Source organism: Chondrus crispus, genomic scaffold (genome assembly GCF_000350225.1).
Source record: "Chondrus crispus Stackhouse genomic scaffold, scaffold_11, whole genome shotgun sequence".
Taxonomy (NCBI): Eukaryota; Rhodophyta; class Florideophyceae; order Gigartinales; family Gigartinaceae; genus Chondrus; species Chondrus crispus.
In genome coordinates, this window is record NW_005178983.1 from 284,225 (window position 1) to 310,067 (window position 25,843).

Here is a 25,843-nt window from a genome sequence, read left to right on the forward strand (position 1 = left end):
GACTGCATCCAATGCAGCCTTATTGGGCTTGGTAGTGCCTCACGGACGGTTTGTTCGTATCGTACGAACACTGACGTCCGAGTACCTGTTCGTCTCTGTATGCTTGGCGAAGTCGCTTCAGGGGCCCATGCGTCATCCCCACAAGCCAAAAGCGTAAACCGATCGCGCTGGCACTAGGGCTGTCGGCCGTGCAACGCAAAGCTCGCGTGGGATGGCTGTGCAACGCAAAGCTCGCGTGGGATGGCGACCAGCCGCCGGGCGATTTCAATAATACCCTTGAATGAAATCATTTTCGGCAGATTACTGGGCCAATCAAAAGGCACCCCTCCCACGTTATGGACCTCAAGCAGATCATGATGCTCTTGCTCAGTTTTTGTGCCACTCACCGGCAAGCCCATGTGGAAGAGCATCAACAGCAGGGCCAGCTTCTTCACGAAACTTGTGCCTGCGCCATGCACCACGTTTCTGTTTGTTGCCCGTACTGCAGAGAAAGTTTCCCAAGGCAGGCCTACCTAGGAGCCCACAAGAAAAAATGCAAGCAGGCAGCAGTAGATGAAGCTGAGGCACAAGAGGCTGACGCTTCTGACTCACCGCCACCCGTGAAGTCTCGTCGTTTGCGTGGGAGCTTCCAACTCACCGGTCGTGCCTTGCAAGAGCGGTATGAGGATAGGATCCGACTGGCAGCGCAAGATTCGAATGTTATCCTGCCAGCCGCCGGCCTTAGCAAAACGTTTTCGCCCCATTTCGCACTGGATGCAACAGGGCAGGATGAACAACCGGAAGAGGCAACCGCAGCTGATACGTCAGGTGTAGAGGAGTCGCGAGCTGAGGATGCGACGAAGGAAGAGGTGTTTCACGCACTGCGAAATGTGGTGCTAGAGATCGGCGACAAAGGTGGTGATCGACAGGCGAACACAATCATCAATCTCCTCCAACATCAGTCATTTGATGCAAGCTTACTCAGGATCGGCTTCGAATCTATTCAGGAAATGCGCCAGAAAGCAGAAGAGGACGCTAAATGCTGGCTCGCGGATCTGAACTTCAAGCAGCAGACCATCTACGACCCCAAGAACTGCAACGTGTATGGTTCCGCTCGCCAGTCGATTCTCTCAAGCGCCAATTTGCAAAAGCTCAGTCACACCAGCTCTTCTTCGATCCATTCATAGAAACGAACCGCGCCAATGTAAGAGTTTACAATCACACGATGGGCTGCGCTCTTATAGAAAACGTGGTTCCTCTGATAAAGGACTTCATCATCAGTGGCGATGGCGGTGGATTCTGGATTGATAATTACAGCTTCGTCGGAGCGATTCAAGCTTACTCAGACAAATCGTGCCAGACTTTGAAAGTCGGATCTCACTCCTTCCTGCCTTTCCATATCTGCTCTCTGAACATGACTCAGACGATCCGACAGGAGCTCATCTCCAACGGCGACACTATCGTTGCGTACTTTCCAGTTGAATTCGTGCGGGCTGCAATTAATGTTACCAACTCTACCGGCGATGACGAGGAATATTGGTGCTGCGAGGAAGAGGAACAGACTTTTGTAATGCCAGAAAGAGTTTCAGTCCAAGAGCGGCGATTATCGAAGAGCCGTGTATTTCAGGCATCAATCAAGGAGGCCTTGCTTCCGCTTTGGGATGTATCGCGCACTGGAATAGTCGTAGCAGATGGAGAGGGAAATGTCCGAAAATGCCACCCTGTTCTAGCCTCATATGCTGCGGATATGCCCGAAGCATCGGACGTGGGGGGCACGGTGCACGGGCACTGCCCTCGGGGGTACACTGCGAAGCTCGATCTTGCCTCGGAAGAGCCTTGCATTCCACGTAATATCTTGGACACTGTGCAGCGATTGAATAAGTTCGAAGTCGCTGAGCAGGCTTGTGATACGGCGAGAAAGAAGTCTCTACAAGAAAACATGAGACTGGTAGGCGTGACGACGGTTCGCCCTGCCCTTTTGAAGTGGCCGTTCATGGATCTAATCGAAGAACTGGCACTGCCGAGACTGCTGCGTTTTGAAACATTGCATAATTTTTTCCTGGGTTTATCGCGGACTCTTAAGGTCTGTGCGAGCGAAATGTTGAAAGATCCATTGCTAAGCACGACAGAGCTGCTGAATTCCAAAGGAGGTCCAAGAAAGCTCAAGTCGGCTAGAGTCGACGTATTGAAAAGATGTAACGCGTTTCTAAAGCGTATTCAGGCAGAATCGCCCTGCGTGGGGCTTAAGTTTGATTTCACGAAGTCCGGGACAAACGATGAGCTCTCTGGGTTCTTCACATCAACAGGGATAGTTGCCATGCTTGAGGCCAAAGACCTCGCCGGCATTGATCAAGTCATGCCATTCGTCTTTGCTCTGTTGGACAGGCTTTGTGGCACTATTAATAAGTCTCCTTTGACGACTGTTTGCGTCCTTTATCAAGAACTGGTGGCTACAGCTACCTCCCGATTCTCGGAGCCTGGCTTCACCGCAGTTGAGCTCGACGCGCTCGCCGACCAGATCTCAAATTTCCAGGACAAAGCAATCGAGGTGTTTGGCAAGTACCAGGCAAGTGGTATGGCACTTCCGAAATTCCATGCTCTTCGACACCTTGTCTCAGACATCAAGATGTGTGGGAGCTTATCAAACTACAGCGCGGACTCGTACGAGGCAAGCCACAAACTGTTTAAGACAGCATATGACAAGACTTCGAAACGCAAAGACACCAGGCAGGAAGAGGCAATGCGGCGCTTGGTGCTTGCTCAAGGAGCTCAAGAGACCAGTGCGAGGTCGATGAGCACCCGGATGCTTCCGCTCAGGGAGGAAGTCATCGCCAAGCTAATGGGTAAGCGCAGAAGGACGGAATCACTCACAAAGATCAAACAGGAGATAGTGCGTGAGGACGCTGCAGGCTTGTCTGGTGGGGGCGACATAATGATGTGGGCACAGATTCATGCACATGCAGGTTCATGCGGCAGCCTTCTCCAGCACTCAGGCGAGCTAGGACCCAACATTGCGGTGCAAGAACTTTGCGAAGATGTCGGAGGTCCCGGACGTTTGCAGTGGTATGTTGATTCAATCCAAGAGCAGCACAGGCCACCGGCTGACTCTGTTGTGCGAAGACCCGCTACTGCATCTGTTGCTGGCCTCCCGTGCCCAACGTTAAAGGGCTGTGAGGCGCCTGAGAGCGGCGCTGGCGACTTTGAGATTTTAACTATGGACAATGGAGACAGAGAGATGCAGCGTGCCGTCTCGTCACACAGCTACTACAGCAGCAAAGTAGCGAGACAGGATAATGTCATGATTGAGGAGAGTGGCGACGATCCGACGGGAGGCACAGGCGGAATTGTGCCTCGAAAGGTCTACATTGCGAAAGTACTGGCTTTTATAGCTATCAAAATCCCGCGACGGGGTCACCTCCTGGCTGAGGCATCTGTGAAGAGAGATGACATCGAGATTTGTTTCATTCGGTACTACGATCGTGTTCACGGGGACGAAATCGATGCCGTTGACCGCGCCTTGAACTGCGTGAAACTTCGTTGGGCTGTGAGGGGAGAAGATGAAACTGTTTCTCCAGGAGCACCTGCGTGCGAAGCTGAAACGTCTACGGAAATGACAGATCTCGCTTACATTGATGTGCAATATGTCGGCTCAATCCGCGGCTTGATTCACGTCGTTCGTTGCGATGATGAGTTGAGAGGCACGAGGTCGCAACCATCCCTCATCCGCAGTGGATGGGAGACGCATCGATTCTACATCAACCGATTTAAGCAGCCAATGCGTAAGATGAGGTACTCCACTGCAGACCAGCATGATCACAGACCTCACGACCCGTAATGCTCCTTCTACTTAATCGCAGCCTTAGCACTGCAATCGGAACCGCTGGGACAACTCTGAGAATACGGACCGCTCGTCAAAATCTTGAAAAGACACTGACTGAGTCAATCGAGACAAAGAGCGTCCCACAATGTCGATCGTGATAAAGTGTTTTCATGCCTCCCCGCTCAAGAGAGCTGATGTAATCAGGATGCACGATTCTTCAGAAAGCAAAATGCCTGGCAGTTGCAAAAATCATACACACATGCACCTGCGTACACGTGAGCTGCGATAAACATTTGCCCAACTGTCCTCAAGCTGCACACACAATCCCATTCCCGATAGCATTGCCCTTCTCGCTGTGACGTTCTACGCAATAACAAATGTACCACTTGTAGAAGCTCGGTCAACATCGCTCCGCGGCACATCCACAGAAGCCTCAACAAACCATTCCCGATGCCTGCATCGCCTCCCTCCTTCTTTGGTCTTACTCAGCGCCAGCAAACCATGGCCCCCACGCACCCCTCCTCTCTCTCCCCTTCCTGAAACGCATCATGTCTGGTCTCCCCAATCGCAGCGACAAACCCCGAAACCCCCCCGCTCCACACTCATCCTACTGTTGCTTGGTACAGTACTATCACTCGTGCCAGATGCGAAATGCTACCAGTATACACACGCCCTCAATTCCTCTAGATCAGCGCCGCATGTATTTCTCCCGTCTTTCTCGACCCACACGTCGCGCCTGGACGCCACCCGATAGACTCGCAGGAAAAATTGGAAGGCTGAAAAAGTTGTTGTCTCTATCCCGCATGTGAACCGGGCGAACTTGGATCGCATTCACCCAGCGCCGTCGCGCAGCTCTTTGTAGGCTTGTCTCTCCTTCCTCTGACGTGCCGACGCGCTCGTCGCGTGCGGCAATGGTCGTCGACTACAGAAGGGCTTCAAATAAAACGTTCAACTTTACTAGCGTAAATTTGACTATAATGTTTCGCAATTAAACTATCGCTACATAATTCTGTAACGGTCATGAGCAATTTACTCCAGCAAAAATTTACTGCCGGCGTAAAGCTTGAGGTAGTGCCTCAGGCAGGCGCAATTTTCTGCGGTGGAGTAGTCTGGCGAGGACGAGTACGTACGCAGCTTCGCCAATCCTCCTGAGGTCTGAACCTCAGGTCCGTCGGCGCACCACTGTTTCGGCCTGCCTGATGACTGTGGGCCGCCGGTGGGGGAGGCTGGATGAGGAACCGGAGTCACCGGTCCGGAGAAGCAAGCGATTGCGGCGTGGCCTCGCTTCCGAGACAAGAACCGTGGCTGATTGCGGACTTCCCTCAGTGGCTCGTAAAAGGAAAAGAGCCAACCGCGGAAGCCACGGAATCTCAAGCCATGAGCCCGAGAGCAGGGAGGGAGATGGTAGCGCTCTCGACTTGAGCGCGGCGATCCCGACGCGACTAGACAGTGAAATCGGGCCTCTGGCCACCAACGTGGCACTACACTTGGATTCTACGGTCCCCAAACTCAGTCGCCCTACAGATGTCCTTCCCCCGGACCGAAGTTCTTCGCCCCCCGCTGTTGTCGCCGGAGCGTCGACTGGCGACACGGCCGCGGGTGCCGACGCAGCTGTACCGCAGCGGCAGATCGCATCACTGCTCAACCGTGAGAGAGCGAGGGCTGATGAGCAACACATTTATATGCAGACAATGCAAGAAGTGAAAAAGCTACAAGGTGAGAAGATCAATTCGTTAATGATCGAGGTTGCTCGGCTGAATGCGCAGGTGATGGAGCTCTCGCATGCCAAGGCTGCGTTGGAGGTCCTGGTTGCAGGTTCGTCTCGTGGAGGACGCCAGGCTGCCGCCGCTGCGGAGCGCGCAGTCATTGCGACCAAGAAGAAGCGTCAAAAGGACGAGGCATTCCTTGACACGATCACCCCGCTTCAACGCGACCTTGTCGTGGTGATGAAATATGCCTCTGATGACATCGCGCGTCGTTGCATGCGCAATCTTACTCCGATGGAGCAGTCGCCAGGAATTGCAGACTATCGGTGGGTTCCCTCGCCTCTGAAGATCGCTGAAGGCCATGGGATCGGACTGCTGGGAGGCGGCACTCGAGCGGCGGTACCACCACTCGATGTGGCGAAGCTAGGCATTACAAACGGCGCACTTTTACCGCCGCAATTGTCTCCTACCATTCTGGCTCGCACTGCATACAAGATGGCTCTCGAAAGCGGATCGCTTACCAGTGCTCTGAGAGCAGCATCCAAGGAGGAGATTTCAGGCGCATGCATCTTCAATGGCATCCAAGGGGCATCTAAGCTCTCTGCGGAGGTGGCTGACAAGGCGTCGTCATATATGTCCAGCCTCAAGCGAACGGTTTGGACCAGGCTGGCCAAGGTGTGGGACGTCACTTGTATTCCGGTTCAAAACAAGCTGAAGAGTGCCTCAGTCGACTACATCATTCATGCTCTGAACAATGCTGCTGGCGAAGACGTGAAAATGATGGGAATTGCGTTTGCAGATGACGACAGCGGCGGGATCGACAAAATTATGCGAGCATGTATTGACTGTATTACCTCTGGTAGCCTAGACCACTGGCGTACAGTGGTGCCGCCTGGGCATTCAGAGAGCGATAATATTGGAGAGAGTGGCGTTGACATCTTGTTCGTTTTTGACACCGCTCGGGATATTTACAAGGAGTGGGCTGGACTACGATTGGGAAAAGAGCGCCTCAGGGCTGGCGTAGCATCAATTTTGACGCTCGCCCGCCTCGATGCCTGGATCGCGACGCGCTGCGTAATGCAGGTGGCACTGGCGAGGACAGCGCTGGGCATTGCGACAAAATTATCCGACGATGGTGCAGAGGAGAGCGATATACACTCTGCGTTGCTGGAGGTTCTGAGCAAAGGTGGAGTTTCGCACGCCATGTTCACTGACGTGCTTTCACATTTGTTACCGAAAGCAACGCTGGGTATTCACGAAACGTTGCGCGAAATAGTTGAGAGGGTTGCTCCAGAAGAGCTGGAGAAGACTCTGATCTCTGATGCCAGCGGGGAGACTTTTGAGCATGCAAACGATACGAGGGAGATAACCTTTTCGTACGTCTGCCCGTATTCGATAAAGGAGGGCAAGGACTGCGACCGCGTCGTTCTCAGACCTTCAGCATTCAAGAAATATGTCTGCGATTGGATCGGAGATGTGTGCGATGGCTTGGTGGGCGTTAGCGAGCTCACGTCTTCCCAGTTTGATCCGATAAGTTTCGACGGCGAGGGGTAGTACTCAAACCTGGAGGCTTGTAATAGAACGTAAATACTAGTGCCATACCAAAAAAGGTTCGAATAGTACACAACAATGAATTCCCGGTGATCGGTCTGTCTGTGCCTCCCCCGAACAACCAAGCATTTCTTGCGCTAGCATGTTCAACGTAAATTGCGCCGCGCCCCACTCTAAGCACGACCAGCAGACTGGGGCAGTGACGGTGTCTTCTCATTCCTTAGACGACGTCGAAGCCGCACAGCATGACCTGGACGAAGCAGATGAGCATGGTGCCCAGCTTGCCCACATCGCGAATCGTAAAAAAAATCGCCACCGAACCTCAAAGCATTGTTGAAGGTCGCTCTCTGTGCGTGGGAATGCTAGCGGCTACAGGCACGATTGTGCAACAGTGCAGGCGGATGATTTCAAAAAATCCAGCATGTCGTAATTGTTTGTAACATATATCGAAAAAGAGGTTGACGTTTTCGGTTGGCAGGTAGTCGGGGTCGGACACGAGCCCGCCACTGCTCATATATCACCATGCTCGACGCTCCGATGTTCCCTAATGCCGACACGCCTTCCATTGCCACAGCTACTCAGCACACACAAGTGTCAACGTACTCCCAAGAATGATCGATTCGAGCCTTTTCTGGCAGCTCATCGTCGTACAACCATAGAACTTGACTACGTTGACCAAAGAAGAAGCACGATGAAAACGTTCAGTTCCGTGAACGAATGAAATACTGCGTTAAGATGATCAAACGTGGCACGAGCTACAGAGAAGATCTTCTTATCAAACTTCACAGCAGTCGGAAGAAAATGGTCAAGCCAACTTCAGGAGGTTCTTGAGTTCAATTTCATTGGGGAAGTCGACGGGAGGTGTTCCAACACTGCGGTTAAGCAGAGAGATAAGTACGCATCAAAAAGTAGATGGAGAGAGGGATCGAACTGAGGACCTACGTGCGATTGGGGATCACGGTCATATCGCCGCGATGGTGAGGCTCGGCACACCACTGGAGAAGGGGGCAGACGGGGTCGACATGAATGCAGTCCGTGCTGCATAGTTGTACGAAAACGCGATCGACAAGAATGACGTCAGCGCGATGGTCGCTCTCGGCTTGCTGTTGTAGAAGAGCGCAGAGGGGGTCGATAGGAACGCGGCTTGCGCCGTGTAGTTGTACGAACGTGCGATCGAAGTAGACCTGTGTGTCGACGCGATATACAAGCTTGGCAACGTAATGAGGGATGGGAACGACGGAGTTGGGAAGGATGGAGCGCGGGCTGTCAAACTATAGAGGAGGGCGATTGAGGAACAAGATCATGTCCATTCTATATTCAATTTCGGCACGCTGCTGGCATATGATGTGGAGGGATTCGAGGGAAACACGGCATAGACAAGTTCGAGCGTGCGATCGAGAAGGGTAATGATGTCGCTTCGATGGTCAATCTCGGTCTCTTCCTTCACAAGGGCACTGAGGGAGTCGAGACGAACGCGGTTAACGCTGTACGAATGGGAGATGGTGCATCTCGGCCTCCTACTGCAGGACGGCGCGGGGGGGTCGTGAAGAACGGGGTTCGGGCCTCAGAGCTGTACGAGCTTGCGATTGACAGGAGGGACGACGTGCATGCATTGGACAATCTTGGTCTGCTGCTACACCACGGCACGGAAGGAGTGGAAATGGACGAGGTCCGCGCCCTGGAGCTGTACGAGCGTGCGCTGGATCGGGAGGTACTTGCGGAGGTAGAACGTGTCGGCGAAGAGCAGGGACGGGATGGAGGGCGAGCTGGACGAGAGGCAGCTGTACGAAGGGCTCATGGAGGGCGGAAGGGTCGGCGGAGACAAGAGGTCGACGGCGTTGCGCGCCACCAACTTGGCGTGCGTCTTGATGACCACGTGAGGGATGAGCGTGCAATCTGGCGGTGCAGATCGGCTGTCCTATCAGCTCTCCCTGCACTTTGTGCACGAGCCAGCCTCTTCTCTGCGATCAACTTTGCCGGCGCGACGGCAGCGGCGCGCGTGTGGGGCAGGCGCACCACGGGCGTGTGGCACGTCTGCGCGGACGACGGAGTCGTGGGCGCAGCTGTCGCCGTGCGGGTGGAGACGCTTCTGCAGCGCGAGCTGACGTCCGGAAGTGGTGGAAAGCGGAACAGGAGGTTACGAAGAGGGGGGAGGCTGGGCTGCAGGAGTTGCAGCGCCCCCTGTTGGCAGAGGAGCGTCGGATATTAAATGCTGGGGCGGGCAATGCCTCGACTGCAGCCACGTGTAAAATTGCGCAGGGGAGGAATTTTATTGAATTGCAAGGGTGGGCGGTGGGCCGATACAGAAAAGTTCATTTATTTCTCTAACATTATAATCTGTCTTTATTTTCACTAATCAAGGGGGGGCCGATGCACAGGGGGCCGATACTGTAGCACGAAATCGTCGGATATAAATTGGTTGGAAATTTACTTCTGGCACCGCCAGAAAGGTCGGTAGTTGTGCGCACGCAAAGGCGGGGCGATGGAGAAGGGGTTTCAGCAGGGGTGGTGTGCTTCGGTACCACTCCCCTGCTACCCTTTCTTTTGGTCGCGAGTTCAATTCTGCATGAATACTGATAATAAATAAATAATTTGTTGAATTTTAAATAATGTTTAGATTAATACATAATTTGTAGATTTACACAATTTTAATTTTTGGCAGTGTCCCGCTGCCAAATGTCATGAAGATTCGAACGTTGAGACGTTCTTCGGGCAGTACACGGCCAAAACTAAAACTAAAACGTGTGATTGAACTCGGCTTGTGCTTCTGGGGGACCTATTGGCTCGACTATTGGAAGCGCAGGAACGCCGTGCTCAACGTCAAGTGGGGGTTGGACAAGTTCTACGAGGACAACGAAAACGACATTCGCGCCGATTTCGAAGGCGATGATAGGCAAGGTTTTTATTGCCGCGGCGGGTTTGTCAACCTGGAGGATCTTGGTCCGGAAAGGGCGGCTGCGGACAATTTCGAACGCGCCAGAGAGCCGGGGCTGCGATCGAGGATCCGCGGGCAGCTGCTGCGAGTGACGGGCGCGCATGCCGCGTTCGAGCCGAGTGGCGAGGACGTCATTCGGATTGGCGGCGGGAATGACCCAGACTTTGTGCTGGACGCCCCGATTACGGGCTTGACCTTCTCGTCGTTGCCGGTCTTTCCGTATGCCAGTAAGCGCGACGTCCAGCGACGCGTTTACATCAGCTCGTTGGTCACCCTGTTTTTCGCATCATGTGTGGGCGCGTGCTCGTTTCTGAACCTCTTCTTCAAAAAATCCATTACCGGCCTTTTCGGCTCGCATGCGTTTGCCAAGTTTGCCCCAGGTATGGCACAGGCGGTGATCATTTCAGTTGCAGACCCTCTTTGGAAGCGCGCTACGCTCAAGCTGTCAAAGTGGGAGAATCATCGTACGACTCAGGCGTCTGAGAACAGCATCATTACCAAGCGATTTGCCTTTCAGTTTGTGTCCAGTAAGTTTGATGCGTCTTTGCAAGCACATCCAATCCGATTTTGAAAGTTGAACAGACCTTGCTGACCACTGCGACAGACTACATTACATTGTTTTATATCGCGTTTGTCAAGCCATTCACGCCATCAGACCCTTGCCTTTTGGATGCATCTGGAGCTCCGGACTGCATGGTTGAGCTTGGGACGCTGCTCACTTCATTGCTCATCACAAAGGCGACGGTGCAGCAGTTCATGGAAGTAGGGATGCCATTTATCAAACTGCGCGTCACTCAGTGGCTGAAAAGGAGAGAGCATCGCGAGCTAGTTGAAGAAATGGACACGACCCAGCGCATACAACTGCTCGCGGCAGGCGCTACGATTGACGATGCAGACACGCAAGATCTCGTAGAAGAGTTAAGAATGCCTCCGTATCGGTCGACGGTTGAAGACTATGGAGAAGTTGTAATTCAACATGGTTTTCTAGTGATGTTTGGCCTCGCGTTTCCGCTCGCAGCACTGATTAACTTTCTCAACAATATGGCGGAATGCCGCACGGACACATACAAAATGCTCGCCGTACACCAGCGACCGGATGCTGATGGTGCAGCGGACATAGGAGGATGGTTGCCCGTACTGAAATTTTTGTCCACTGCATCTATCGTGACCACGGCTGCTCTCGTTACTATTACGACGCCAGCACTTCAACTGGCTCTCCCGGATTTTATCGGTAACGTTGGTGAGCGGTATCCAGCGGTCTCTTTCTTGATTTTCGAACATGTCCTGTTGTTAACGCGATGGGTAGTGGACTTTCTGGTATCTGACAAGCCATCGTCGACCTACCGAATGCTTGCTCGACAAGAGTTTCTCATCGCCAAATGCTTCAATGTTGGTATGCAACCTTACTTTGAATCATCCGCTCACGGTATTAAAGAGGCATGACGTCCTATCGGCAGATAAGATCAACTATGTTCTCGGAGCATCTGCGCAAACGCTGCGCCTTGGCCGTGAGCCAAGATTACGGACACATTAGGCTCAAAAACTATTAGACAGAGCACCTTCGTAAATTCCTGCAGGCAAGCATTCGTGCTGGCTGAATGTTTTTCTGTATACAACATCCATATATCGTCGACAAGCGAGAGCCGAATGGTTTTTGGCCCTTTTGGGACGACATTGCTCTCTCCCCGAACTTTTTCTCGCGTAAATTTAGCATCCCAGACAGCCCCATCCTGGATCAAATTGATTTGCTGAAGAGCGGCGCAACCGAAAAGGTTGCCAACTTGACGGCAGTGTATCAGTCCTTTGCGATTGTCATGTCGCAAACATCCTCATATCATGCCGTGCTTTTTCAGTGGTTGGATGCAAAGGGGCTGCAGGGGAGGCCAAACAGAACTTTGCGTCTCAGATGTTCCACCACCAGCCTCTAAGACCAAAATATTTTCAACGCTGTGGAAAAAATAGGGTTGTGATGGCGCTTCAAAGGCGCGAGGATTTCTGTTATTGATGAACTATATCAAAGAGTTTTGGTGAGTGTGACTTGTTGTATTCTCGCTGTTGCACGAAAACACCAGATGTCTTGTTTCGAAAACTTCTCATAAACCGACGACGTTTTGCAAGATCTCCGGCTATTTGTCAGATCTTGCTAGTTTGAGATAGCTCCCATCAGCTTCATCATTTTATGACACATTCAAGTTTTCTATTCTTCTTGGAACTATTCTTGATTATTCCGGCAACTCATCACATTAAGAAATCATTGATTGCTTTTCATTCTGTCCATGGTCATCCCTCTTCTAGTCATTTGTATATGGACATGTTACATGAGAAAGACTGCTTCGACTTCTGCCTGCTGTGACGAGCTGGCCTGTTCTCAAGCAATACCACATATGCAACAGAGTCGAAAGCAAAATAGCCTCACTCATTCTGTCTTGTTCAGATAATCGCGCATCACCAAATCATACTCGATAAGCACAAGTGTGCACCAGCTTTAACGCGAACCAAGGGCTGACGAAAAGAGCGTTCAAAATGAATGGTGTTTCTCTATCCCCGCAACGCGGACAGCGAATATAGATAAGACTCTAAATGGAGTGTTCTGACCCTTGAGCCACATGGTTGCTTCCAGTTTATGTAAACTCCACATTTGTGTGAACGTAGCCCATGAACACCCATGCACACCAATGCCTGCATGAGCTCGCATTGAACATATCTGAATTGGTTTGGCCATCATTACCCCATGCAGACATAGACTGTTGCATGGACGGTTCTATGGAACATGTTTGGCAAAACTAAAACTTGGATTGAATCCGCCATGCGGAGCCCATGAACACCCATGCACACCAATGCCTGCATGAGCTCGCATTGAACATATCTGAATTGGTTTGGCCACCATTGCCCCATGCAGACGTAGACTGGTGCATGGACGGTTCCATGGAACATGTTTGGTATTGCATAGGACCAGGCCTAAGCAAATCCCCATGGAAAAGTTATGATAACCGCTCCAATTGTGAGCATGGGCTTGCATGGTCTCTGCATAGGAAATTTTAGAAAATCAGAAATACAGACGAATGCGTTTTTGCGTAGACTACCGCAGGCTGAACGCAGTGACGGTGAAGGACACGTACCCCTTACCGCGTATGGATGAGTGTCTAGACTCGCTTGGTGACACCAAGGTTTTCTCCGCGTTGGACGCGATCTCGGGATATTGGCAGATGCCCATCCCTGAGCGCGACCGCGACAAGACCGCATTTTCGTGTCACTCAGGACTGTATCGCTTCTCAAGATTGCCCTTCGGGCTAACTAACGCGCCAGCGACGTTTCAGAGAGCAACGGATATTCTGCTCTCTCCGTTCCGTTGGAAGTGCTGTTTGGTGTATCTGGACGACATAATAATTTTTAGCAAGTCATGGGAGGAGCACATCGTGCACGTGGATGAAATACTGTCTGTATTGGAGAAGGCAGGTGTGAAGCTCAAGCTTCGCAAGTGCGAATTTTTCGTCGAAAGGATCAAGTACCTGGGCCATGTCGTTCGGCCAGGTACATTGGAAGTGGACGCTGCGCGAACCGTCGCATTGGAACAAGTGAGGTACCCTCAAACGCAGACCCAGCTCAGAAGCTTCTTGGGACTTTGTAATGTCTACCGCAGATTCGTTCGGCATTATGCGAAAATCGCACATCCGCTCAACCAACTGTTGAAGAAAGGACAACCGGTCCAGTTGGAAGGATTCGACGAACCGTGCAAGAAAGCTTTTCATAAGCTCAAGGACGCCATCCTGGCACCGCCGGTGTTGGCCCTGCCGAAGAAGGACCTACCCTACTCGGTAGATACCGATGCAAGCGACTACCAAATCGGCGCTGCATTATTTCAAACACACCGAGATGCGCGACGCAAACCCATCGGGTTCTTTTCAAGAACGTTAGCCGCAGCCGAGAGAAACTATTCGGTATCAGAAAAAGAATGTCTAGCGGTAATTTGGGCCGTACAGACTTTAAGACCATATCTATATGGCGAGCACTTCATCGTCCATACCGACCATGCCTCATTGAGGTGGTTGATGAACGTAACCGACCCCAGCGGGAGATTAATCAGATGGAGGCTACGCCTCTCGGAATTTGATTTTGAAATCAAGTACAAAAAGGGCAAGGCAAACAGCCAGGCGGACGCTTTGTAAAGGTTGCGGACCGCAGGAGAAACCGTCGACGAAATCGACGAGGAAATTCCATGCTTTATGGCCGAACCGGCCGAGGGTACAGTGGAGGACGAGGAAAGTTTTGACGCGATAGACGACATCCTCGCTATTGAGGGGGGGACCGCCCCTGATCGCCTGGATCAATTCCAAGCTGTCACTCCGGAGGAGCTCATTCTAGAGCAAGCCTTCGACCCCTTCTGCAATCGCATCAAGGAAGAAATGGACGCCGGAAAGGTGAGAACGTTCAGCACGGAGACCGAGGAACTCGAAGGAACTCTATGCCGTACTGCGGCGGAGTTTGTACAAGTAGTAATACCACAATCATTAAGGGACCGCGTCCTAGGGTTGAGCCACTACGCAAAACTAGCAGGCCACCCGGGAGGCAGGAAACTTTACAAGACATTGAGAAGATATTTTTATTGGCCTACGATGGCCCTAGACTGCTACGCAGTCGCGAAGAATTGCGCCGCATGTGCGCGGGAAAGGGTGAAGTTAAGAAAAAACACGAAGGAAATGAAGCTGTTCACGCCCAAAGCCCCGCTGGAGTTTGTCGCAATCGACATCCTCGGCGAGTTAATTACAACTAAACGAGGGAATCGGTATATTCTCGTGATCAGCGATCGATACTCGAAACTGGTACGAACCGTACCGTTGAAGAAGATATCAGCTGCGCACATCGCACAACCCTTCGTTCACCATTGGGTATTCGTGTACGGACCGCCGGTCAAGCTGCTGTCCGACAATGGAACACAGTTCACGGCCCGGTTCTTTCAGAATGTCTGCCGAATTCTCCACATACGCAATGTGTTCACGACTACGTACCACCCGCAAGCCAACAGCCAAGTTGAGAGGTTTAACCGCACGCTGACTTCCGCGTTGCGAAAATATGTTGGAGAGCATCCCAAGGACTGGGACCTATTTAGCGACGCTGTGACGTTCGCATACAACACGCAAGTTCATCGAACTACGAACATCGCGCCCTTCGAGCTGGTGTTAGCTCGGGCGCCGAGAAGCATTGCGTTACAATTGCAGCCAAGTTTGGAAGGATTTAGCTCGAATCGAGCGTATTACCTGAAATGGCAGTCGTGGTTGGAAAGCCTGATGAAAGGCGGTGATAAGAGCATGCGAAAAGAACAAGCGCGCTACAAGCGAAACTTTGACGCAAGGCTTCGCAGACCGAAGTATGACATCCCTTCAGGATCCTACGTTTTCCTCCGGAAGGAACAGGGGACCGCAACAGAACCTAGACATAAGCTGGCACAAGTTGCCACGGGACCGTATGCAGTTAAGAAATCAGAGAAGAACACGGTTGTCGTCGCCATAGGCGACCAAGAAGAGCGCGTGTCGCGGGATAGAGTCGAATTAGCCCCTAGTCCCATGGACTACATGCCGATATCAGGCCTACGACAGGCTCTACAGTTCCTCAGCGGACGCGAGGGGAATCAAGAACGCGACGCGATGGAGAGTGAGGAAGGTTTTCCCACGCGAGCGCAGAGGTTAGAGGACGAGGAAGATGTTGTCAGTCGAAACCCGTCAGCGGAGATACCGCAAGACCTACGGAGGACAAGTAATTCAGAAAAGTTGGAGGAGTCGGAGAGTCTTCAGGAGGGGGAAGAAATTAGCCCCAGACGCGAGGAAGACAATGAGAACGCCGAGTACGTGATAGAAAAGATCATCGATCACGGGTATCAAGATGAGGAATTAATCCTCAAGGTGAAATGGTATGGATATGAGACGAAGGACGTGACGTGGGAACCTGTCGCACAATTGCCGCGCAGCGCCGTGGTGCGATATTTCCGAAGGAAGAAGTTACCCTTGCCGTCGCAAGTCGCGTGTGCGCAAGCGGGGTAACCCCCGTCAGGAGACTCCAGAGCTGACTGGTACCGAGACCGTACCGCCAAGATAGAAGGCGATGGTAATCACTGGAGGCGTGATGGTAGAAATTGACGAGTAGAAGAGACACGAAGAGAGTAGGGAGCCCTTCCCTCCAAATCTTGCAGATAACCGGACCGGTGTGCGCCGCCACGCTACGAAACAGAAGTGACACTGTATCCACAGAGGAGGCCTAAAAGCCCACTGGAGAACACACGCCCACGTCATTGACGGACGCACGTGAAAGGAAAATTGGGATCCGTGGTCCGTCCTCATGAGGTGTAATTTAATCCCAAAAGAGAGTTTTTTTGTAGTCGCTGTCGCCCACAGCCGACGGTATCCCTGTCTAGAGCCGCCACAGGGCGAAGGCGCTACCTGACCCTACTCGACGGACACAGACGCACGCATAATTTCCATACACCCGAGCGAGATACTTACAAATTGGCTACTATAACCCCTCTTCCTTTCTTTTCTTTGTTTTCTTTACTTTTCTTGTGTTTGTGTTTGTTTGTTCTATTTTAGGTTTTGATATGTTAAAGACACGATCCCGCACTGCGGAGGTCGGTCAGCAAGTCTACGAGGACGGCTGGCAGGCAATTGAAAGGACGATGATCTTCGACATCCAGTCCGATCTCGACAAGATTACGGATGACGGCCGCGTTGCGGGTCCCTCGCAACTCAGGGCGAAGCCGAGGAGGGACTAATGGACGTAGGAGAGCCTTACTGCACGGCGTGTGTTTTCGCGTCATGGGTAAACTCAGACTCAAGCGACTGCAGCAGCTGATAAGTGCTAGGATGAGTTTGTCGAATAGACGTGTTTTGCGTCGCGCGGGCATGTCAGGCTAATTCTTCGATTTGAAAGGGAAATTAAGCTCTATGCGGCCACACCAAGCATGGGACGAGGAGAAATGCGCGTCTGAAGGTCGAGTACGAGGTGCAGAGGAAGGCGAGACGTCTACACGGGATGAAGGGTCTCATGAATCACGCACAGAGTCGTCTAGAAAATGTTGCGGACGGCAAACAGGAGTGTGATGGTCACAGCGGTTGGGATGAGAGGTTGAAATGTCCAGAAGAATACCGAGAGGTACATCCGGAAGAAGCAAGGAGCCCAGTAGGCTTCACCAATCTCGAGGCAGACCCACACCCGATATTGAGGAAGGCAGATTGAAAGGAGTGAAGGGAGCTACATAACCTTCCCCGAGACCCCTCCCTCTCCCTAAACAGCACTCGCTCGAGGAATGGAAGCTTTACTGTAGACTCCGATGGAGGCATTGAACTCACTTGAGTACAAGTGCGTGTATCCCTCACGTGAAGTGACGTCCATCGCAAGGTGCGATCGAATGAAGAAAATGATGATGCATTTCAAATGACGGAAAACAGACAAGTGATCAGAGGCCAGGCCGGTGGCTGAACGCGTATGAATTATTATCGAAAATTAAGGAACAGTTGTCGCCGATCGAGCACGCAGGACGAAGAAACGCGCTGATGACAAGCGCAAGTCCACGCAAGTACAAACCCCCGTTCCGCCCTTTCCTTTTACAGAGTACGCGGGTTGTAGAACCGTGCTTCCCCGAAGGGAGAGTGCAAGTCGCGCCAATCATGTAGGCGTGAGGAGAGGAGGCGTCTTCCTTGGAAGCGCGGGCAGAACGTGTCGTCATCACCGAGACGAACCGCGGTTATCCAGTCTGTTTTTGGTTCAAGGTTTGTTTGATTTTTTGTTTTGCTTCTATTTGTTTTGGGTTTGTGACGTAGACGACATAATGCGGCGCGACGTGCGCCGTTCTGCCAGTCTGCAAGGATTAGCGAAGGACGAGGAGGAGGTTAACCGAGAAGAAGGGGAGCAAGGATGTCGACGACGTTAGAAGCGCCAGCATGATCAGAGAATGCCTCAGTCGCGGGACAGGCTGACGAGGAGGTTCTTTTACCATTCTGCGAATAGACATGCGACGCACGATCCAAGCCCTGGAAATCGGACCGGCAGGTCCGAGGTCCACTCGAAAGGATGGGATACCCATCCCCACTGATTACCTTTAATCCCTCAACGCTTCTATATTTTGTATATACCATGAGGGAGTTGGACGACAATCGACATTGGAGGGAGGACGCTTGGAGAATTTGGAAATCGCTGTGAGAAGGACCATTTATTTAGCTATTTGTTTTGACATGGTCCTGAAACCGCGCAAGGGAGATGCGACTCCTGACGCCCGTAGTCATGGATCAGAGGGTATCGGCATCAACTGCAAGGTTTTGGGGGTTTGAAGAACCCGACGACTAAACCGGATAGGGAAACTATCGTGATCTCACTACGGTTCTACTGGCCATCATTGAGGAGTAGAACAGGCAACTCCCAACGGACCCTATCATGGACGATGATGGCGAGTTGAAACAAGCTCCGATACTGTAAGGGTAAGGGTCTATGGACCAAGGGAAAAGGACTCAGTCTGTGCTCGTCAACAACACACACACACACCTCCAAGTTAACAAAAAGGGGAGGGTCGCCACCGACGATTCAAATAACCATGGTGACACACCATATGTTTTTATGACCCTCGAAGAAGCCGGCGTCCTATGCCGTATTGTGTGATCTCGAGTTCGTCAATTACGGCAAAAGTTAAATTCCAGGTTGAGGGAGACGGGGGAGTCGTTTGGGAAGGAAAACCTTGCGCTACTGCCACTCGTCAATACTGTTGGACTAAGTTCTACAGCTCCGAATATTTCAGAACACGCTTCCAGGAGAGGGGAAGAACAAAGGATGGAAGATTGCTATAGTTCGTTGCCGAAGAGTACGGTACGCACGCCTACACCGCTAGCAAAACGGAGTCAGGGGAAGAGACCAGAGCCGTGTTGCTCTGGGAAGACGATTCGTCTTTGACGGAGGGTTACGTCGCAGCTAGAGACATGGCTGCGAGATAAAGAGGGGGAATTCGGGGATGCAAATCGGGAAAAGAGAAGGAAGTTGGCAGAAGAGAACGAAGGAGTGCCGAGCTGGAAGAGGATAGATAGGATCACGCTATACGACTTGCTAAAATTCGTGCAAGCGAGAGACGCCCGGGCTGAGAACGACGAAGGGGATCAAGTTTCGATCGTGTTAGAAGACCTGTTGCTTTTTTTGTTGTTGCGTGACTACGGATCGAAAAATGGAGAAGCAAAGGAGTGCGTTCGCCGCACTCTGCCTTTCGCCATCGGCGATAAGAGTTGCCAGGGGCGAAGTACAGTACGCTCAAGAGTGGGAACGAAGAGACCCCTCTCCGCACAGCTCGAATAAGAAGGAAAAAGAGGCAAGGAATTTTCCTAAGTGTAGAGCTCACGCCAGAACCGTAACAAAAGGAGGCACATGTCGTCCAGATTTGGACCACGGGCTCAGGATCAATCAGGGCACTTGTCCACGTGTAAACTTCGTGCATGCTACTTAAACCCGGCAAGGCTTATGCCTCGACGACGCAGCCGCAATACGTCGGCAATGAATCGCTTCTCACAAGGGCTTCCCAAAGACAGTGTGGCAATGACGTCACAGAGAAAGAGGAGAAAGACAGTGGGAGGAGGAGGCAGGTGAGGGCAAGAAATCCAAGGAGTGAAAATAATGCCATGACCCTACACCTGGCTCCGGAAGGTAAAAGAAAGAGGAGGCACTGAAGAGAAGGAAAGGCAGGAATAGAAACAGGAGTTCGACCGTAAAAGAGGAGGTAACCGAGGGCCGTTTTGTACGCGGCCTGCTCGACGATGGGAAAAGGGATGCTTATGAAGAGGGGGAATGCAAAGGGACGACAGATACGCAGAGGATTCACCTTTTATTAATCCTTAAGGGGAACGGAGGTGAAGATGGGCTCCTCACGTACAGGGGAAGTCTGACGTGGGGTCGGACCTACGTCAGACGGCGGCACTTCCCGGACTGATAGGGTTTCGGTTGAGTTTGTTGAGGGAAACACGACGCGAGGAGGACTTTCGCGTGTGGATGGACCCACCGGAGGGGGGCGTGGCAGTGAACGAGCCGGCTGAGGTGGAATTGCAGGCAAAGACGGCTCGGGGAGACAAGGCGTTGGGGACTGTACGTCCGGCGTGGAGGGTTGGACCGCGGAACGAGGAGACGACGGGCCGGACGGTCGAGAGCACACGCTCTCTGCACGAGGGTCCACGCCTCGCTCGGGAACCGCGTCGGGGATGGGGATTTGATTCCCGAACTGTCGACTCAGTCGAGCTTCTGAGGATGAGCACAACGTCGACGTCCAGGGGTTAAACCAGACGAAGTCGCCCGCTGCGCTGTGACTACGTCCGGGAGAAAAGGAGGGACGTCGCTTTGCGAAGGAGCGGGAAGAGTTGTGAGGGGGAACGCTGTCCCAGTCGATCTGCCTAATTTTGTCGAGCAGCGAGTGCAACTCGAGGTCGGTGTCGACGCCACCCAGGGGGACAGTGTAATCCAGAAGGCACATGAGCTCAACGAGCTTCGGGGGAAGGTACCACAGACGCCAACAATCATACGCTTCCCAAAGCAAGGTGCCAGCGACCTTCACGCACCACTCGGTCATGAAGACAACCCACAACCCGTGTCGGGGGTCGTTCAGGTGGCTGCCGAAGTATGTAAGGATGGGGCCCAATTCTGACCAAAATCCTTGGCAGACTTCAAACTGACCCCACCATGAGAGAAGCTGCTGGTATCGGTTGACGTAGTGTGACCACGCGATCTCCCCGCCTCGATCATTTGGTATGCCAGGAAGTATCCTGTGTCCGACCTTATTTTGCGCTCGTACCGAACGGTGTGTTGGAAGAAGAAGAGGTTCCCGCGTTTCATGCGCCGGAAATTAACAGGGAGAATCGCACGCCTCCACGACATTGCGTCATTCGTCACTGTTAATTGGTTATGCCATAAGCAGTTCGCTTCCAGTACGGGGTCACCATGGGTCCAACTGAGGAGACTGTCAAGATAATGGCGCTCCCCCTCCGTACGGAATCTTCACGTGTCGCAGCCGAAGGAAGGAGGAATAAGGGTGTCGGTCAAATGGAGGTCAAGCCGGGCGAGTACAGTGTCCATGAATCGCAGGGACAATGTGCGACGGCCGCGTGGAGAGGAGTGACGAAGGATGGAGGTAGGAATGGCAATGCGGGCGCGCCAGTCAAAAGTGCGAATGGCTTGTAGGGGTAGTTGACCGGGTAACATGCCAGCGCCGTCTGCAAAACTATGTTCGATGGCAGCAACATCGCGGACGCCCACAGGGGAGAACCACTGGGAAGAGGCAAATAGGGAAGGATGTTCACGCATGGATTTGTCTTGTAGCTCCTCGAGCGAGGGGTGTCGACGGGCTACCCAAGAAGAATGGTAGCCCGGATGGAAGGCCGGTTCGGTAGGGTTGGTAACAGGAGGTAGACGGGGTATGGGAGGAAGACCCCGGGGCACTTCGGGCTTGCGAGGAAACCCCACACCGGGACGCTTACGGGTGGCACTATCGTCCGAGTGTTCCAACGGAGAAGGAAGCATGGTATTTTCGTCTTACCCTTGCAAGAACGCCGCGCAGAGTGATTGATGACTGGGAAACACGGTAAGGAACGGCAGGAGATTATACGATGGCTTGGCGCTGTACAACGGCGCTCAGGAGGGGGATATGTAGTGCAATAATGGGCTCTACAGAGGGGTGAAAAGGAAGGAAAATATTTGGATTTGGATATGAAAAGTAGTCCGGGTTGGGGGGACACACGTGTGAATAATTGCACAGTTTTAATTTTTAATTATTTTATTTAGTTAATTAGTTGGCATTAATTTTGCTGACACTAGATTAGATCTAGGATCTAGCGCCGCGAGCTACTGTAGAGGCTCCGGCGGGACGATACATACCTTAGCCCTCTGACCACCAAGTCAGTAAAGGTAACCCGAGTTGCCGGAGTTGAATGTCGCCTTGGTCGAAGTCCGTCTCTACCAAGACGCTTCCTTTTACTTAAGCCTACCGCATCCTCTATCGCTCGGGGTTCCCTTTTCTCTTTCTTTTATTTCCCTATCCTTTTCTATCTCCAATTCTACCTATTTTTCCCTTATCTTGTGTTGGTGCCATCGGCCTCGGTTGCGACCGAACCGGTGTAGGTGCTTCGAGCCATCGGGCGGCACGGTTGACGTAGAGCTGCTACTTTCATTTCATCCCGTCGGGCTGCGTTGCGACGCCCTCGTCAAAGGCCGTGTCGCGTCACAAGGTGTCGAAGAAGCTCAACGAGCACTGCCCTTACAACCCAGTGGAACCGGGGTACCTACGTACGCGCCTAACCCCACACTCGTCGAGCAGATCTCTTCGCAAGTCTCTACCACACCGATCCCGGGCCGGGCTGTTTCTCTGTGCCCCCCTATCAGGGATCCGAGCTACTACGAGTCGCAAGCTCGTTTAAACGGAGAAGGGAGAGTCGGACACTCCGTAGCGCTGTGCCATCGGCAGATCTTCTTTTTGCTGTTGTTGTTGTTTTTGCTGGACCATCGGACCGCGGTCTCTGCCCGACAGGCGCATTGCACTACACCGACCGCCGAGGGTCGACGCCCGGCTTATTCTAACCGCGCGCCTTCGCTTTCGCGCGCGTTAGACGACACCGAGCGCGGGTAGACGACGCGCGACGCACGCCCACGAGCCGGATCCATCTCCGCCCGTTGGTACTGGATCGTTACCCAGTACCGCACCGGGGCGTGGAGGCGTCGATCCGCTCGCGCGTGCGCGTGTCCTCCCCGATCCCGCTCTACCACGCTACCCGGGCCCGTGCTCCGGTTCCGTAGTGGGTGTCCGTCTCCCTTGTCTTCTCCCTCTCGAGGGTCTCCGCAAGAACTGAGCATACACCCCGCTCCGTTGGGGGTGTTTATACTACAATTACGTCGGAGGGAATTGTCTGATGGCGAGAATAACGCAAGGGGCGGGAGAAGCGACACAACCACAGGACGAGCGGACGTCAGAGAAGTCACCTGCTCACCTCTGCCACACGGGGATGTGCCGGCCTTCCTCAAAAGGACAGAAGCAACGAGGGTTCCCGAAAGGGCACGGAAGGCTTGAAGGGAATAGACCGTGTGTCCGAGTTCGGAGGGGTACGGCGAGGTCGAATGCCGCCGTGCGGAGGCGTCGCACGCGGTCGTGATTCGGTCGCCCGTCTTCGCTGCGAGGAAAAGATACAACTCACGGGGGCTCTCCTGTCCGATTTGGATTACGAAGGTGCTGGTGGTGGTCGGCAGGGAGAGAGGGATCGAGTAGACGGTCCACGCGGTGGCTTATCAGCCGAGGAGGGACTGGAAGGATGGGGGGCATTTGAAAAAACTTGCTGGGACGATGGTCGTGATGAGCCTGGGGTGCAATTGTTACGCCATATACGCCTGCTGCGAAGCGCGTTTCGAGTGAGCTCCGAATTTCACCCCCTCCCCTCTAAACGCCATCTAAATTATGGACTGAGACGCAAGTTGCGTTCAGATTGAGTGCACTACCACTGTGCTACGCAATGCGATTCCGCATGAAATGCACAATGCACTCATCTCGCACTCCAGGTTACATAGCATTCACCGAGGGCGGTATGAGTGCAGAACTGTCATAAATTCATGCTGCCCTCTGGGTGCACTCCAAGTGCCACCAATGGGAAGTTTTGTGGCCAACAGCGGCAACAATTCGCGTTCACAGTGCACCCAAATATGCTAAAAATTTCAAATTGCACTGTAGGTGCACTCAGAAAATCCATTTTTTTCTTCTAGGGACCTTCATAGAGCATGAATGTAAGGCCAAGAAGTCATCAGGCTTCAAACTGTAAACGAATCGTTGGCAGTACAAAAGTGCAACCAGCAGAAAGTTCACATTCCGACGTAGAATCTTGTTCTCCCCGCTCTCAACGAATGGCTTTTCCTGAAATACTTCAACCTCATACTCCACCTTTATCGACAAGTCTTCTCAGTGTGCATCGAGAAGCTCCCGCCGCTTCTTCAGGTTCTTGGAACATGTCGCTTCTTCCACTCCGGATTTCCAAACCTCGGCGAGGGGCACTTCACCGAAATTGAAATGCATCGGACTGTTCACGAGGCTGGAGAGGAATATAGGGGATACTTCGCCGTGCCAAAGGAACCCAATCTCGATGAAGAACTCGTTTCTCACAAACTCCCTTGACTTGTTCATATGCTGCACGTTTCGCTGGTTCAACATCTTCACAATCTCTTTTCCAAGTGTCTTCCACTGCCTCCTCAAACATCGCTCCAGTCGCTCCCTCTAGCCCTCGACTCACTCGCCCGCCCCTACCCTTGGACGTTGACACGTCATCCTTCGAAAGAACATCATTGATGAGGCTCTTCCTCACGAAAACTTTTCGCAGCCACTTCGGACGAGGGACACCGGACGCTTCATCCCCGATAACAACCCGATCAACTCCAATCATCGGGTTTTTTTGTGCCGTCGTGATCAGAGACAAGCACAACTTCCGACGAAAGCGACAAGCGATACTGTGGGCTTCGGACTTGGAAAGCGCTTCCGTAGAATTCTCGCGGGCAATCGACGGAAAACCAACCCATGCATCACACTCTCTACTGCCAACACAATATCCTTCATATCCGTCTCCTCCTCATTCGTTCCGCACTCTGTCACTGCTTCCATCACAGTACTGATGAACTGCATCCCAAATATACGACTGTAGAACTTTCCTGAGTATACTTGAGGCAAGGGTGTAGTATAATCACCCCCAACGACGAGGGGGGTGAGTACTGACAGTTCGGGAAGACCCCGATCGGCGGGAAGACAGAAGCACGGCCCACCCACGGTACCGAGCACGGGCTCGAGGTAGCGGTGGTAGAGCGGGATCGGGGAGGACGCGCGCACGCGCGAGCGGTTCTACGCCTCGACGCCCCGGAGCGGTACTGGGTGACGATCTAGTACCGACGGGCGGAGGCGGAGCCGGCTCGTGGGCGTGCTACACGCGTCCTCAACCCGCGCGCGGTGCTACTCCTAGGTAAAACGGACGGAAGTACCTAAAAGTAAGCGGGCGGACCAAGGTGGAGGATCCTTGACAAGTCCGTGCTTGTCGTCCTCCACCGCCGGCGGTCCGCTCATATTTAATGTACATTGTAGTCTATCATAACTCTACAGTAGTGCCGGTCGACCGACACTGTAACGCTGTCAGCCGTCGGGGCTGACAGTCCACGTGTAGTACGCGTCCCGTACACGTGGATGACACGTGTGTGCGCGCGTAGCTGTAAGGCTCGTGCCTTACTGTCGCTGATCTAATCCTAATCTAATTTCCGAACTCCCGTTTGGGGTTATACCACAAAGGGGGGAGTTGAGCAGCTATAAACTGTCGCGTATCCTTGCTCTTTGATAACCTGCCATCACACGGATAGCCAAGTTCGTGGCGTCCTCACACCTCTCCATCTTCTTCTCTAGCGACTTGTCAACGTCGATTACTTGCTGCTTCAGCCGTGAAAAGGCCTGCGAAATCAGTTGCCTTATGGCTTCGTGAGACTTCTGAATCGCCTTTTGGGAAAGAAGAGTAGCATTTGGACTGGGCTGCTCCTGTCTGCTTTGCACCGTAAGACTAGGTGAAAGTCTCTGCGAGCCACCTCGGGAGTCAATGATGCGAATGCAACGCGAAGCCTGGCGAGCAGCTTGCGTCGGAGTCCTCAAGCGAGATTCGGCTTCTCGTACAGGAGCGTTCTCCGACGGTGTGAATCCCGTAAAATGCAGGGTTGGTTCTCGGACTCGTTTGCGAGGAGGAGTCTCGGCGACAACCTCATCATCCTTCTCTTCAATCGCGGCTCTCTTACGCGGGGATGTTCTTCGGGTAACATCCGGGCCCTCTTGTCTACTCCTCTTACGCG

General features: G+C 52.7%; 5 protein-coding genes; 4 read left to right on the plus strand and 1 right to left on the minus strand.

The window, feature by feature from the left end:
* Positions 1-4,961: 4,961 nt before the first annotated feature.
* Positions 4,962-5,477, minus strand: CHC_T00001718001 (hypothetical protein). The gene has a single exon (XM_005712838.1). The coding sequence runs from the start codon at positions 5,475-5,477 to the stop codon at positions 4,962-4,964; it is 516 nt and encodes a 171-aa protein (XP_005712895.1).
* Positions 5,478-5,481: 4 nt separating this feature from the next.
* Positions 5,482-7,114, plus strand: CHC_T00001719001 (hypothetical protein). XM_005712839.1 is given in 2 exon segments: positions 5,482-7,059; positions 7,060-7,114. The coding sequence occupies 1 exon segment, from the start codon at positions 5,482-5,484 to the stop codon at positions 7,057-7,059; it is 1,578 nt and encodes a 525-aa protein (XP_005712896.1). The 3' UTR covers positions 7,060-7,114.
* A 211-nt stretch (positions 7,115-7,325) lies between these two features.
* CHC_T00001720001 (hypothetical protein) lies at positions 7,326-7,496 on the plus strand. Its single transcript, XM_005712840.1, has one exon. It carries the CDS (start codon positions 7,326-7,328, stop codon positions 7,494-7,496), a length of 171 nt encoding a protein of 56 aa, XP_005712897.1.
* Positions 7,497-8,476: 980 nt separating this feature from the next.
* On the plus strand, positions 8,477-9,265 carry CHC_T00001721001 (hypothetical protein). The gene has a single exon (XM_005712841.1). The coding sequence runs from the start codon at positions 8,477-8,479 to the stop codon at positions 9,263-9,265; it is 789 nt and encodes a 262-aa protein (XP_005712898.1).
* Positions 9,266-9,737: 472 nt separating this feature from the next.
* CHC_T00001722001 (hypothetical protein) lies at positions 9,738-11,602 on the plus strand. XM_005712842.1 is given in 2 exon segments: positions 9,738-10,562; positions 10,563-11,602. The coding sequence occupies 1 exon segment, from the start codon at positions 9,738-9,740 to the stop codon at positions 10,560-10,562; it is 825 nt and encodes a 274-aa protein (XP_005712899.1). The 3' UTR covers positions 10,563-11,602.
* Positions 11,603-25,843: the final 14,241 nt, after the last annotated feature.

What these genes read in the sequence shown, in the direction of transcription:
- CHC_T00001722001 (XM_005712842.1), top strand. Translation starts at nt 9,738, where the DNA reads ATGAAGATTCGAACGTTGAGACGTTCTTCGGGCAGTACACGGCCAAAA.
- CHC_T00001718001 (XM_005712838.1), bottom strand. Translation starts at nt 5,477, where the DNA reads ATGTGTTGCTCATCAGCCCTCGCTCTCTCACGGTTGAGCAGTGATGCG.
- CHC_T00001721001 (XM_005712841.1), top strand. Translation starts at nt 8,477, where the DNA reads ATGGTCAATCTCGGTCTCTTCCTTCACAAGGGCACTGAGGGAGTCGAG.
- CHC_T00001719001 (XM_005712839.1), top strand. Translation starts at nt 5,482, where the DNA reads ATGCAGACAATGCAAGAAGTGAAAAAGCTACAAGGTGAGAAGATCAAT.
- CHC_T00001720001 (XM_005712840.1), top strand. Translation starts at nt 7,326, where the DNA reads ATGGTGCCCAGCTTGCCCACATCGCGAATCGTAAAAAAAATCGCCACC.